General features: G+C 49.8%; 2 protein-coding genes across 4 annotated transcripts in view; one reads left to right on the top strand and one right to left on the bottom strand.

The window, feature by feature from the left end:
- Window positions 1–5,451, top strand: part of NFATC3 (nuclear factor of activated T-cells 3) — a 145,036-nt gene extending 139,585 nt beyond the window's left edge. For all 3 annotated transcript variants that reach the window (XR_504797.2, XM_008065737.2, XM_008065738.2), the window contains one exon: window positions 4,889–5,451. Coding sequence is in view for 1 of the 3 variants with exons in the window: in XM_008065737.2 (XP_008063928.1) it covers window positions 4,889–5,010 (122 nt within the window). In the remaining 2 variants the exon portion in view is untranslated. The remainder of the gene's footprint in view (window positions 1–4,888) is intronic.
- Window positions 5,452–7,774: 2,323 nt separating this feature from the next.
- On the bottom strand, window positions 7,775–14,814 carry ESRP2 (epithelial splicing regulatory protein 2). Its single transcript, XM_008065736.1, has 15 exons — window positions 14,659–14,814; window positions 14,441–14,569; window positions 12,806–12,919; window positions 12,578–12,694; window positions 12,129–12,225; window positions 11,854–11,908; window positions 11,674–11,784; window positions 11,468–11,600; window positions 11,344–11,386; window positions 10,892–11,193; window positions 10,566–10,778; window positions 10,262–10,460; window positions 9,927–10,113; window positions 9,483–9,648; window positions 7,775–9,407 (listed from the first exon to the last, which is right to left on the bottom strand). Exons 4-15 carry the CDS (start codon window positions 12,635–12,637, stop codon window positions 9,318–9,320), a joined length of 1,656 nt encoding a protein of 551 aa, XP_008063927.1. The 5' UTR covers window positions 12,638–12,694; window positions 12,806–12,919; window positions 14,441–14,569; window positions 14,659–14,814; the 3' UTR covers window positions 7,775–9,317.
- Window positions 14,815–14,820: the final 6 nt, after the last annotated feature.

The raw sequence follows: 14,820 nt of genomic DNA, 5'->3' as shown, positions 1-14,820 counted from the left end.
AATTAGCTGGGTGTGGTAGCGCACGCCTGTAGTTCCAGCTACTTGGAAGGCTGAGGTGGAGCCCAGCAGGTCGAGGCTGCAGTGGCTGGGAGCGGCCACTGCACTCATCTGGGCGACAGAGTGAGACTCCAACTCAAAAAAAGAAAAAAAAGAAAAGAAACAGGGTCTCATTGTGTTGCCCAGCTTGGTCTTAAACTCCTGAACTCCTGGGCTCAAACAATCCTGCCTTGGCCTCCTGAAATGCTAGGATTACAGGCATGAGCCACCATGCCTGTCACATTTATTATTATTTTTGTTTGGTTTGGTTTTGAGTCAGAGTCTCACTCTGTCACCCTGGCTGGAATGCAGTGGCATGCTCACCGCCACCACAGCTTCGACCTGCCGGGCTCAGACGATCCTTCTGCTTCAGCCTTCCAAATAGCTGGACCCACAGGCGCATGCCACCATGCTGGGCTAATTTTTTGATTTATTGTAGAAACGTGATCTCTCCAAGTTGCCCCTGGGCTCAGGCATTCCTCTCGTCTCCACCTCCCAAAGTACTGGGATTACTGACATGAGCCACTGCGCCTGCCCATTCATGTATTAATTTTATTATTATTAATTTTTTTAGTAGAAGTCTCACTGTCGCCCAAGCTGGAGTGCAGTGGCATGCTCATAGCCACTGCAGCCTTGACCTGCTGGACTCAGGTGATTCTCCTCTTCAACCTTCCAAGTAGCTAGAACTACAGGCATCCACTACCACACCCAGCTAATTTTTTTATTGATTGTAGAGATGAGGTCTTGCCGTATTGCCCAGGCTGGTCTCGAACACAGCCTGTGGCTCTCAAGGCTCTTGCCTCCGCCTCCCAGAGTGCTGGGATTACAGGCATGAGCCACCCTGCCTGGCTTACTATTTTTTTTTTTGAGTTGGAGTCTCACTCTGTCGCCCAGGCTGGAGTGCAGTGGCACAGTGTCGACCTGCTGGGCTCCGGTAATCCTTCTACCTCAGCCTTCCAAGTAGCTAGAACTACAGACCCACACCACTACGCCATGCTACTTTTTGTGATTTATTGTAGAGACGAGGTCTCACCAAGTTGCCCAGGCTGGTCTCGAACCCCTGGGCTCAGGCAGTCCTCTCGCCTCGGCCTCCCAAAGTGCTGGGGATTGCAGGCTGAGCCACCGTACTGGCCCCAAATGATTATATTATATTATAGTCTATTTATTCAATCATCAGAAATTGATGTTTCCTCGGTGATAAGGTCCTTGCTTTTCAGGAGCTCACAACCTGTTTTGGAGATGGATACTGATAATACTTGATGATAATCTAATGTGATGAGGAGGAATGCTAGATGTCATCCACAGAGATTGTAGGCATCCTTGTGCACGAGACTAACCTATAGAATCCCCAGAATCGGCTGGGCACGGTGAGCTCAGCCTGTAATCAGCCTGATAAAAGACCTTTATAAATCTGTACCAGTTACCTTAAAAAACTGGTTATCGAGCAGGCACAGTGACTCACACCTGTAATCTCAGCACTTTGGGGGGCAGAGGCAAGAGAATTGTCTGAGCCCAGGCATTCAAGACCAGCCTGGGCAACGAGGTGAGACCTCATCTCTACAATAAATTTAAAAATTAGCCAGGTGTGGTGGCAAGTGCCCAAAATGCTGGGATTACAGGCTGAGCCACCACGCCCAGCCGATTCTGGGGATTCTATAGGCTAGTCTTGTGCACTTCCAGCTACTTGGGAGGCTGAAGTAGAAGGATCACCTGAGCTCAGCAGGTCGAGGCTGCAGTGGCCAGGAGCGTGCCACTGCACTCCAACCTGTGTGACTGAGACTTAAACTCAAAAAATAAAACAAAAATCTGGTTATCAATTAGTAATTATTAGCTGGTAATTACCAGCTACTTGGAAGGCTGAAACAGGAGGATCGCCTGAGTCCACAAGGTCAAGGCCGTGGTGAGCCATGATTATGCTTCTGCACTCAGGCCTGGGTGACAAAGTGAGACCCCGACTCAAAAAAAGAAAGAAAATTATCTATTGATGTGAAACCAGACTACTACAGCTGAAAGAGATCGGTAGTCCAACACTGTCATTGTATAAATATTTATGGAAATAGAGTTTTAGCTATGTGAAATAACTTGTCCAAGGATACACTTGAAGGTAATGGCAGGCCTGAATTCAAACCAAACCAAATTTCTAGTCCACTCTTCTTACATATTTGCTTTCCCAGGTTCTTTTTTATTTTTTAGGTCTCACTCTGTCACCCAGGCTAGAGTGCAAGTGGCACATAGCTAGAACTACAGGCATTTGCTACCACACCCAGCGAATTTTTGGGTTTATTGTAGAGAGAAGGTCTTGCCAAGTTGCCACTGGCCTCGAACCCCTGGGGATTCTATAGGCTAATCTATAGAATTATTGAGCTCATGCAATTCTCTCGCCTCCACCTCCCAAAGTGCTGGGATTACAGATGTGAGCCACCACACCCGAATAAGTTCTGTGTTCTAATCAGAGCACAGTGCTGCTCCCACTTACTATTTTTAGCCTCTGCTCTTCATTGGAACTAACTATGGAACTAACAGTGCAAAACTTCTCCCATATGCCTAAATGAATATGCACTCATGAATCTGCAACCAGTATCTGTTTTCTGTCTAGTCATTGCAGGCTCACTGGTTTTTCCGTTTGGGTTTTCTATTTTCCAATTCCAATTCCATACGTAGCCTACTACCTTTCTCCTCTAAACTCCTCCTCAGCTTATTTCTAGTGGTGACAGCACCATTCTTTTTTCTCCTAGTCCTGAATCCTTGGTTGTGGTAAATGACCACCACTCTTTTCTCCTTACCATCACACTTGCTCTCACTCTCCTAGGATCAGTACATTTTGTCCCAGGTCCTTTGCATTTTCTTTGTCTAAATCATTTCCCTACCTGTCCACATTTTTGACTCCAAGAACCTGACAAGTGTTTAGACACTGATTCTACTGTTTACTAGGCTTGTAACCCTAAGACAAACTGTGTGACCTGTCAAAGTCTTAATTACCTTCTCTGTAAAGTGGGATAATAGTTATCTTAAATTGTTGTTGTATTAGCAGGGCATAGTGGTGCAACTTATTCCTAGCTACTCAGGAAGCTGAGGGTGGAGGATTGCTTGACCCCAGAAGTTGGAGGTTACAGTGAGCTATGATCATACCACTACCCTTCAGTGACAGAGTGAGACTCTGTCTTTAAAAAAACAAACAAGAAAAACCTTTATTGGAGGGGAAAAGGTGTTGAAAAGATTAACTGAAATAATCCATAGATGCCCAATAAGTGTGAAGGGAATAAATATTAATTCCTTTCTTATACCCATATGAGTATATGACATGGGTCCCCAACCCCTGGCTCACAGATTGGTGCCAGCCCATGGCCTGTTAGGAACCAGGTCGTATACCAGGAGGTGAGTGGTGGGCAAGCATAGCAGTTGCATTAGAGTCTGATAGGAGTGCTAACCCTATTGTGAACTGCGCACTCGAGGAATCTAGGTTGCAGACTTCTTATGAGAATCTAATGCCTGACCCCCACCCCCCACCTTCACCCTAGTCCATGGAAAAATTGTCTTCCACGAAACTGGTCCCTGATGGCCAAAATGGTTGGGAACCACTGATACATGAGTTTGAATATTTTTTTCTTAACTATTTAAACTATAAAAAGATTAGACTAATACTTTTAAGATTTTTAAAATTTTTGATGGCATCTCTTTGCTCTGTGATCACATCAAATTCTAAGTATAGAATTTGTTGGCCTGTTTTTGTTTGTAACAGCTATGTTGAATATAATTCACATACCATAAAATTCATCCTGGAAAGTATACAATTCAGTGGTTTTTAGTACAGTCAGAGCTGTGCATCTATTACTACCATCTAATTTTAGAACTCTGCTTTCATTACTTTGAAAAGAAACTCCAAACCCATCTGGAGTCACTCTGTATTCTTCGCTCCCCCACAACCAGTAATCTATTTTCTGTCTCTCTGGATTGGCCTGTTCTGGACATTTCATATTAATGGAATCACACAATATATGACCTTTTGTGTCTGGCTTCTTTCATTTGGCTTATTATTTTCAAGGCTTATCCATGTTGTAGCATGTACCAGAACTTCATTCCTTTTCAAGACTGATTATCTCATTTTATGGATAGAGAACACATTTTATCCATTCATTACTTAGTCAGTATTTGGGTTGTTTCCACTTTTTGACTATTATGAATAACACTGCTGTGAACATTTGAGTACAAGTTATTAATGTGGGTATATGTTTTCATGTCTCTTGTATATATGCCTAGGATGGAAGTAGTAATAGACTCTTTAGTTGAAAAAGCAAGGCATAAAATGTTGTGAGAATGAAAGATTCTTATTTGGGGGATTTGGGATGTTCCCTTTTATATTAGTTCCATAAGATGGAAATTCTATGCACTGGACCTCACAGAGCCCTGTGCTCCCTGAGGTGCTTGGCACATCAGAGAAACCACAGAAATGCAAGAGCCTGCAACCAGAAAGGTTCACAATAGAAATGTTCCACATAATAAAGGGTGCTTGTACTGCAATAGAGTAATAAAATTATCCCCAAAGCTCAGTGTTTTACTCTGACCGAAGCATTTATTTTCATTCACTTTACATATGAAGTGGCACTGCAGAAATCAGAAGAGGAAAACTTTCCCAAAGGTATGCAAATTAATGAAAAGGCAAATTGAGGTGAATACTTATCTTGTGAAATGATGTTTCCATCTTCAATGCCACTCAGCCAGGAGCAGTCTTCAAGCACTGCCTTTACCTTTACAGAAAGCCACGGGAAAGGAAATGGCTAAGGTAGAGCTCTGCTTTGAGCATCATATTGTTAGTCATTCAGAGGTCACTAATCATTCTTTTCTTGTTTTTCAGTGAACGAGATAATTGGGAGAGATATGTCCCAGATTTCTGTTTCCCAAGGAACAGGGGTGAGCAGACAGGCTCCCCTCCTGGGTACCGAGTCCCTGGATCTAGGAAGATCTGACGAGCTCTAACAGTGCTCATTGCAGCCATTTGTCCACCACCAACTTATCAGCATGTTTCTCTCCTTGGACCTTGGGTTTCCAACCCTGCAGCCTTCAGGACTGGTGCCAGGAGTTGGATTCACCATTTGTGAGGAAAGCAGCATTTCTCTACCTTAGGCCTTGGGTAGATTTTGTAAAAGAACAGAAGCAGTACAGGCTATTTGAGCTTTGGGAAATTGAGCTTTGATTTTTATATTTAAATAGGATACTTTTATATGATGGGTGCTTTGAGTGTGACTGCAGCAGGCTCTCCATTTCTGAGGTGCTGCTTTTGCAGGTGACCTGGTTATTTAGCTAGGATTGGTGATTTGTACTGCTTTATGGTCATTTGAAGAACCCTTTAGTTTCAATGATATTTTTAAAATAGGAACTTTTGATAAGACCTTCCAGAAGCAAACAAACAAACAAAAATTTTCCCAATCCCACACCTCATAAATTCAGAATGTGTCCTGAAGACTTTCATAGATTCATAGGAAATAAAGCCAAATGTAGCTCATACCTCTTTATAAAAGTAAACTGTTAGATAAAATGAGATGAGACCATTCCATCATTGAAGTGTTGGAATATAAAAAGACATTCCAGAGCATAGCCTTTTTATAACTTTCTGTGTACCATCCTGCAATCTCTCCATACTGGTTCCATGTTGAAATTGCTTTTTTTCCCCTCAGGACCTTGGATAAGATGGCTGCATTTAAGATGACTTTAAAGGGTGGAGTTTTAGCTTTTTGCTTTCATTTCCTGACATCCTAAAAACTAGTAGGTTATGGAGTACTCTTGTGTCTTCTGGTCCCAGAACTTTTTTTTCAAATGGGAACATTTTCCCTTGGATAGTTTGTAACCTTTTTACTTTTCTTTTTTTTTGAGTTGAAGCCTCACTCTTGTCACCCAAGCTGGAGTGCAGTAGCACACTCACAGCCACCGCAGTCTTGACCTGCTGGGCTTAGGTGATACTTCTGACTCAGCCTTCCAAGTAGCTGGAACCACAGGCACACGCTGCCATGCCCAGCTAATTTTTTTGATTTATTGTAGAGATGAGATCTCACAAAGTTGCCCAGGCTGGTCTCAAACCCCTGGGCTCAGGCAGTCCTCTCGCCCTTCCCCCCCCCCCAAAGTGCTGGGATTACAGGCTGAGATACATGTTTTGTAACCTTTGAAGCCACACAGTCTCATGGTGGTTTTGGCAGCTTTGCAATTTGCCTTTAGAGGCCAGGCTGGTCAGGAGCTAAAGCACAAATGAGCTATGCATCAGTATGGTTAGAGAAAGTGTAGGACTCCAGATGGGAAGGTTTTTAAGATTCATACTGGCATGGAAGGTTTATCCCCCACCATTCTGTTTACAGTTCGAAATGATTCTAGCCTACCCTGTCCTGTCTGTATGACCTGAAAAACCAGCCTTTTCTCCAAAAGGCTTTGAGCACATTCAAAAATGATGACCTGACCCTCCACCAAAGACACCCTGTTGCTGCTGCTGGTGAGACTGGCACCCAAGGCAGGGCCCAGCAGAAACTCCAGCCTGCTGTCTACCAAAGGAGGTGCCCGAGTTGGGTACTTTTAAAAAACCCTGCATTCACTCCTCCCTCTAGTGAGATTTATTACCTATTCCTGGGTCTACTTCAAAGCCCCTGACATTTGCTGTATGTTTTCAAATGAAATAATGTACTTTCACTTACTCAGCAGACTTTTTTGAGTGCCTATATATGAAACCATGTGCTGGGCTGGTTGAAGGCTTGATGCTGTTATTCCAGGGGATTACAGGTCCTAGATGCCAGGACTATCTACTGAGTTCACTTCAGGCCTGAGCAAGGGGGCTGGCCTGTTGCCCACCACCTGTTGCCAGCAGGGTAGTAGTTGTTGACCCAGGATGAGGAAGTATAGTCTTTATTTATTATTATTACTTTTTGAGTTGGAGTTCTCACCCTGTCGCCCAGGCTGGAGTGTAGTGGCATGCTCATGGCCACTGTATCCTCGACCTACTAGGCTTAGGTAACCCTTCAGCCTCAGCCTTCCAAGTAGCTGGAACTACAGGCATGTGCCATCATGCCCGGCTAATTTTTTTATTTATTGTAGAGATGAGGTCTCACCAAGTTGCCCAGGCTGGTACTGAACTTGTGGGCTCAGGCAATCCTCTCACCTTGGCCTTCCAAAGTGCTGGGATTATAGGTGTGAGCCACCTCGCCTGGCTGGTCTTTATAAACAAAAATAAAAAAAGATTTTTTAGATTCCTCTCCTGAAACTAGTTAGACAAAAGTATCCATCCTTTAGCAAATCACTCTGGCCCCTCTTGGAGCTGGTGTTTTCAAATTTTCTTTGAAAGTGAGTTTTGTGTCAGAATGTGGATAGTGAGATTTGCTTCTGGGCCTGTGGTTGGAAGCCCACAGCTTCCTTTGGAGGGGCAGGAAGTTGGCCTCTCAGGTGAAGTTCCAAAGACATGATCAGACTTGCCTCTACCCTTTTGCCCCTGGTATAGCTGCCTCACATGGGATTCCTGCAAGTGCTCCCCTTGCAAGACCCTTTGGGGGTTGCTTTGCTGCCCTCAAGAATAAAAGCCTCTATGATCCAGAGTTGCTATGCACCAAATTTTGATGCCTTTTAAATACCTTGATGCCTGTAGCACTAGAAATGCTTTCCTATTTAAAATAAAAGTTAAATTTTAAAGTAGAGCTTTGTGTACTATGTAAGCAGTTTTATATCAGCTTTGTTAAAAAGCTTTGGTATAAGAGTCAGTATTTTTTGGCTTTGTAGATGAAGACTTAAATTTTTGTGCAACATAGTGGTGTTAAAAGCACATGTCCACTGGACTATGCAAGTTGATTTCTAGTAGCAGCACTGAGCAACTGGGCATGTGCTAGCAAGAACCCTTTCCCTCTCCAACCCATGTTAGATCTTGGGTTGAGGAATGGAATGAGTAGCCTTCTGCCTACTGGAGATGCACAGAGAAACATGGTTGAAAACAGCTTTAAAAGGAAGATGTCTTCGGGTTCATGTGTGGTGCTGCTGCCTGTGGCGCACTCCCACCCAGGGCCAGCCCCTGTCACCAGACCTCTGCTGGGCCTGGCTGTGAAGCTGTTTTTGATATTCAAAACACATCTTTAAGGCTCAGATGGGCTCAAGTTGAAACCTTGTATTTTATAAAATGGATGTTTAGTAAAGGAGCTGCTTCTCAGTTATGTTTACAGCACTTGCTATTGTGTTTTCTTGTTCATTTTGTATTTTAAAACCTTTTATAGGAGTGCAGTGCTCCATACACAAATACAAAGGGAAGAGCCAGCAGTTCAGGCTCCTCAGTTATAGTGCTGAAATAATAAACGGTGACAGGTCAACAGTCTCCTTAATCTCTGAGTTTTCCTCCGCCTGGGGCTGCTGTGGAGCCCCTCAATTCTGGGGGCAAAGCTAAGGGTACTGCGGCTTTTAAAAAGTCCACTTGGTCAGGAACTTTGGTTTATTTTATGGAAGAAAAGAGTCCCAAATTCCTTCGGAGGCTTCAGTTCTGCACCTTTAATGGGTGCAATGGACATTCCACGGTGTCTGGTGGTATGTATAGGACAACTGGCCTTCCCAAGGCATACATGAGAAGGTGGCAGAAAGTCTCCTTTAAAAGGTCAAGCCTGAGTTTTTGTGTGGGGGCCTCTTGCCCCCTAGTGTCTTCTGAGGATACTGCAGCACAGTCCATCAAAACAGCTTCTGGTTTTGCCATCTGTTGTTATTCCTTGTGCCCAACTGGAAGGGGCTAGCATCCTAGGTGGGACCACCACGCCTGGCAAAACATGGTCTCTGAGGTCCAAGTATCCTGAGGGTGGGGGCTGGCTTTCTGTGGCTCCCTGCCCCCCACCAGAGGGACAGGGAGAGGTAGAACATTGGGATCTTGACTCAGAAGCACAGATGAACCCTTGATTCGCCCAGGAGTCATACACTGACAGTACCAGAGCTTTCATTTTAGAAATCAACCCTGTTGTGGACCTGTCAGTCCCACAATATCTGTGGGCACAGGCCACAGCCAGAACAGTCCAAAGGGCTATCCTTGTGCCACTCAAGGGGCTATGAGGCACAGGATAACCCCATTCCACCCCAGCCTTGCGTGCAGGGCCCAACCATCGTCTTTGGGGTAAACAGGCAGAGAAATAAGTGGAGGGTGGAGCTGGGACTTGGGTTCTTCTAGATGCCCTCTAAGAGCTTTGACAAGCCAGAAAGAAGTCACCAGTTGAGTTCACAATTCCTCAACACAGTAGAGGCATGCTAGCTGAGGACATCAGCTAGCTCTTACCCACTGGCTTCCTCACCTACAAACACACCCACTCCTTGGGGGCTTGTAACACCGTGCGAGGTGGGTCACCAACAGGCATCAGACTGGTATAGTCATCAGGGGGTAGCTGCAGAAGGGACAGATTTAGAGCAGAGAGCTCCAAGCTCAGCCAGGCCCTCAAGCCCTCCAGCCACAGTCTCACCTGGTAGGACTGGAAGACGCTGAGCAGATCCTTCATACCAGCCGTGTATGGGACACCCTGCATGCGGACCAGGGTTCCTGGCTGGGACAACACTGAGGTGGGAGCAGAGGCCAGGGCAGCAGGGGGTGTGGTGAGGTAGCCCACGGTGGTGGGGGAGACTGGGGGACTAGGATGGGAGAGATGGGTTTAGTCATGCATCCTACCTGTAGCCTAGACCAAGACCTGCCTGCCTCCTCCCTTGCCTCTGCCTTGTGCTTAGGTTAGTTCTTCCTTCCTGACACCCCTGCCTTTACAATCACCTCCAATCTGTGTTGTAGATGGCAGCAACCAGCTGGTACCTGTTACTCCTTTGTCATTTCAAGTCTAATCAACAGACCTTGGGTTACCCCTCCCCCACACCAGGACAGAGAGTGGAACTGTGGAGTTTTCTTAGCTGCAGGATACCTTGGGTAGTAGGCTGTGTAGTTCATGTAGAGTTGAGTGGCTGGCCCTGGGTAGTAGGCAACAGGGGTGGGGGCAGCAGACACCCTGGCAGCTGGGAGCAGTGCTGAAGAGGGGTATAGAGCTGCCGTCTCAGTGGGAATAAGTGTTGGGGTGGCCTGGAAGGTGGCGTAGGTAGGTGGTGAGAGACCTACAGACAAATACAAAGTGCATCTACATGGAGCCCAGGACTACCCCAGGTGGAGCAGCCATAAAGGAATTCCTGCTAGAGAAAATGGGGGCTTATAACAGCCTGATCCCCACAGACCTCCTTCTTCCCCAGCCCCTGGGGCACTCACAGGGCAGCTTGCAGGGCGGAGGGGACATGCCACTGCGGCCCAACGTGCCCCCCATCAGCACACGGCTCATTTCCTCTGTGGAACAGGGGACCACCTCCACGTAGCGTTCCTTCATCACCTTCTTATGGCAACGCTGAGCAGCAGCTAGGGCCCGCTCTGCTGATGTCATCTGGATAAAGGCATCGCCCGATGGCCGGCCCTGTGCACACCATCTTGTGAGCAGTTTGTCCTGTGTGAGAATGGCTTACCCCTTATACACACCCCCTTCCTAAATACGTGTGCCCCCTAGCAGCAGCGGTCTCACCTGCTGGTTGAGCACCATGTGTACACCGTGGGGCCGAATGTCAGCTGCTGCCTCCCCCAGAAAGCTCAGGATGTCTTCAATGGTGGCTGTGTAGGGCAGGCCTCGAAGGCGTACACAATCCCTCCCAGTCCCAGCTGCCAGTGGGAAGGGGATGGGCAGCAGTGGGGCAGACAGTGTGGGAAGGAGTGGGCTGGATGCATAGCGATTCAGGACCTAGGAAGGAAGGCAGCAACATGCTGGTCATGACAAGTAGGGCAGGGGCACAGGGGACCAAAGGACCACCCTGGAGAAACTATACATCGGGGTAGGGAGTCCTGGGTGCTCACCTGCTGCACTTCAGCTGCCGTGCTACGGAAGAGTTCAATGTATCGTTTACCCAGCATGCCCTTGTGCCTGCGTAGTGCAGCCTGTGCCAGCTCCTCACAGGCAAAGAGAGCAAAGGCATCACCGGTTGGCCGGCCATCGGGGTGGCGCACAAAGAGCAGCCCGTCAGCATCCCCCGTCACTGGGCATTCTGGCCCCAGAAAGCTTAACACGTCTGTTGGCCCAGCTGAGAAGGGCAGTCCCCGCAGCCGCAGGATTACTTGGTCTTCCTGTGACAGGAATCGAGCCACCTCTAGTGATGTGCCTGGGCAGGGGGTATGGGAGTCACCTGGTGATTTCACGCAGGGTCTTCCAAACACCCACCCACACAGGGAAGCCGAGAGGCAGGGAGTGGTGGGGAAGTAGCTATGGGCCAAGAACCAGGGGAAGTAGGCCCTGCTGGGAACATACTCACCCCCTGCGATCTTTACAAACTCTTCCCCTGTCGCTTTATATACCTGTGGGTACAGAGGGGACAGCCCATGGGTCTCAGACCTAGCTCAGCTTTGCCCTGCTCCACTCCTAGCCCAAAGCCCCACCTCAATGTAGCGGATGCCCATGTGGTGCTTGTGTCTCTGCAGTGCTAGGTCCCGCTGCTCGCTGTCCACAAAGCGGATGAGGGCCTCGCCATTTCTGCGGCCCTGAGCATTGAGGCAGAGTGCTACACCACCCCTGTGGAGTCAGTGCTGTTAGGGCCTCTTGGGTAGGCCTGTCCTCTTGGGCTCACCCATCCTGCCACACTCACCTGGCAATGTTGAGCCCTTTGAAGAAGCGAGCCACGTCCTGGTCTGATGATTGCCAGGGCAATCCACGAGCCCGTACCACAGTCTCACTGTCCACCACATCAGCCTTGCTGCTGTGGGGGCAGGGCACAGCATCAGAGCTGTCCAGCTGTTGTCAACCCCGCCCCTGCTCCCACACTCACCAAGGCCCCGTCTCATATTTCTGCTTTATCACCTCAGGCTTCAAAAATAATTGACCTGAGAGGAGACGATATGAGGGTCAGCAGGATCTGGTGGGGGGGGGTCTCCCCACCAAGTTCTGCAAAAAGAGGACAGTTGAAGGTGATGAGGAAGTGGCAAAGGGGCTTCCACCTTATGGTCTCTTAGAGAAGGTCATGAGTGGGGAGTACTTTGAGGAAGTAAAAAGCAGGCATTCACCCAGCCCTGAGAGCAGGTGACAGGCAGTGAGGGACCTTACTGCTGGGCCCTTTGAGCAGGTGAAGGATGACAGCTACCATTGTCTTCACTTCCCAGACTCCAAAGTCATCCTCTGTGGCATCTGTCTCCAGTCCTAAGTCTATGGGCAGAGAAGTGACAATGAAGAAATCCCAGCATGAGAGGCCTGGGACACCCAGCATAGGCACTAATCCTGTTCACACCTGGGTCAAAGTCCCCTCCATGGACACATGTAGAAGCCCAGCATACACATTTGCTTTGGCCCAGTTCATGTGTGCACTTACAAGTCCCCAGCCCAGACATATGTAGACATAGGCCCACATTCCAAACAAACACAGACACAAAGATTCAAGGACTCAGAAGATAATGCAGACTTGTATGTGTTCATATAACCTACCCATCAGCATGCACACACTCAGACACACAGAGCCTGCAGCTGCCCCTCCACCCTAACCATGCTAGGTCACAGATACCCTGTGCCATGGTGGCCACGGTGAGGTCCCTGGCAGGGCAGGTGCTCAGGTGCTGCATATGGAACTCTCTGCGGAGGTCGTAGAAGGAGAAGAAGCTGTCCGGGAGCACCAGGTTCTGGGGGGACACGGGTGGGGATGAATGGGGTAACTAAGGTGCCCTGCCAACTCCCATGACAACAGGCTCCTGGGAACCCTACCTCCCCACCCCATGCCCTCTGTGGCATACCTTCCTGGAGGCCTCAGGGTGCAGGACTTGTCGCAACAGCTGTTGCCCATCAGTGCAGAGCACATAGGAGCCACCGCCCAGCAGGGCCACATCCCCGCTCACCAGCTGTGAGAACTGGGGACAGGGAGTGGGGAGAGACAGACACAGTCTCACAGCTGGGCAAGCAGGAACTGGGGTAGGAGGAGGAAGGACACAGGCTGCAAAGCTGGTTCAACCAGATGTTCAGCCCTACCCTGCCTGGGGAGGAGAAGGGCAAGCCTTCTGGGCCTGGCCCTCTGTCCCACCCGTTACCCCCTCACCCCTGTCCCAGTCCACTGTCACCTCCTCCAGGCCAAATAAGGGCAGTCACACATAACCCAAGCCCCCATCGCACATACTCCAGGAGTCTGGAGTGGGGCCAGAGCAAACACCTGATGGAGTGGGACAAGCAGGTGAAAAGGGGTGGGGTAAAGCAGGTTAAACCTGTCCCTGACCGGGCACCACCTTCAGACAGGTAGGGGAGGTCCAGACCTGTCTGAGACCCAGAAAGCTCATGGTCAATGGCAGCCCCGCCTCCCGGTCTGTCCAACCGAGGGACAGAGAAACTCCAAGGACAGAGCTCCACACTTGGACACCAGAGGCAGCCTGAGCTTTGACCCACACCATATCGACCGGCTGGCACTGAGTTGTTTGTTCAGAGAGGAGGTGGCACTCCTGAGGTTGCCCAGCCCCTCCCCCAGCCTCGATCCCGCTGGAGAAGGGGTAGAGGCACTAATCACAGATCCACCAGCCCCACCCCCACTCTCTGCAATTTTGTGACACTTGACATCCTGAAGCTGGCAGAGCAAGGCAACCCAGCTCTCCTCCAGCAAACTCCCCAAATGCTGAGGAGGCCAGGAGCCCTTCTGAAACACTCAATTCAGCATCTTTGTGTTTCCTCACCAGAATCATTGGAAGAATTTGTACGTGTAAAAAACTTTCACTCAATACACTCAAGCACAGGGTGAACATGGTAGTGAAGATAAGGAAAAGAAAACAGCAATGGAAACCGCCTTCCACTTCAGCCAGGGGTGGGAGGCACCAGGCCCTAGCACTCAGCAGGCAGCTACCCCCCAGGCGAGGTCTGTACGGCGCCCACGCCTGGCCAGTCGTCCGGGACAGGCCTAGACGGGCAGCTTTACACCTGGCGGCGTCTGCCTCTGAGGCAGACACCGCCCTACGCCTCCGCTCCAGCGGCTCCCAGGCGGGCAGAGGACGCGGGCGGCAAGAACCGGTGACCTGTAGCCAAGACTAGGCCCCTGGACCCTTTCACTTCCGGCTGCAGCTCTGGGAGACCTGACCCGGCAGGTTCCCAGAGGCGTCTCAGCTTGGTTCTCCAGGCGGCCGGGAACTCGGGGGAGAATCCAACACGCTGCGTTCCCACCCCCTCAGTAGGAGTGGGTGCCTGTAAAGGTGGAAAAGTAAGGCGCCCCGGGAATGGCCGGCACGCGGACACAAGCACAAGCAGGAGTCGCTCAAAGTTTCAAATAAGACCCCGTCCTACCGCCCGGGCTAGTTTATTGCGGCGCGCCAGGCCTGGCCTCTTGCCGCCTCTCCTGCCCAGAAATGTCCTCGCGGCCGGGCTGGGCGGCCACCCACCCCGGCCGCAGCGCTCACCTGCTGCAGCACCTTGTCCAGCGGTTCTGCCCGCGCCAGGCTGTCGGCGCTCAGGCCACTCGCCTCGCGGCACTGCGGAGTCAGTGCGGCCGCCTCGGCGCGAACCAGCGACTTGTGCAGCGTCCCCACCTGGGAGCCGCGGGGGACACCGCTCAGCTGCCGCGTCCCTCGCGCCCTGAAACTCCCAGAGAACCCCCACCGCTTCCTTCTCACCCTACCTGGCAGCTCCGCGGCTCCACCACTTGCCAGACTAGGAGAATTAAGTCTGTCTCGTCGGAGCCCAGGTCCGGCCCCAGCGCACCGGCCGTGGCTCCGAACAAGACGACCAGCGACCCAGGCCCAGGGGAGGGGTCCGCGGCGGAGTCGGCCCCGGGGTCAGG

Source organism: Carlito syrichta, unplaced genomic scaffold, assembly GCF_000164805.1.
Source record: "Carlito syrichta isolate Samal-C Ts95f unplaced genomic scaffold, Tarsius_syrichta-2.0.1 Scaffold308803, whole genome shotgun sequence".
Taxonomy (NCBI): Eukaryota; Metazoa; Chordata; class Mammalia; order Primates; family Tarsiidae; genus Carlito; species Carlito syrichta.
This window is presented reverse-complemented; position numbering and strand designations above follow the sequence as displayed.

What these genes read in the sequence shown, in the direction of transcription:
- ESRP2 (XM_008065736.1), bottom strand. Translation starts at nt 12,637, where the DNA reads ATGCAGCACCTGAGCACCTGCCCTGCCAGGGACCTCACCGTGGCCACC. An exon ending in ACATGGTGCTCAACCAGCAG is followed by an intron (nt 10,461 to 10,565) that starts GTGAGACCGCTG and finishes TGGTGTGCACAG; the next exon opens with GGCCGGCCATCGGGCGATGC. An exon ending in GCGTCTTCCAGTCCTACCAG is followed by an intron (nt 9,408 to 9,482) that starts GTGAGACTGTGG and finishes TCCCTTCTGCAG; the next exon opens with CTACCCCCTGATGACTATAC.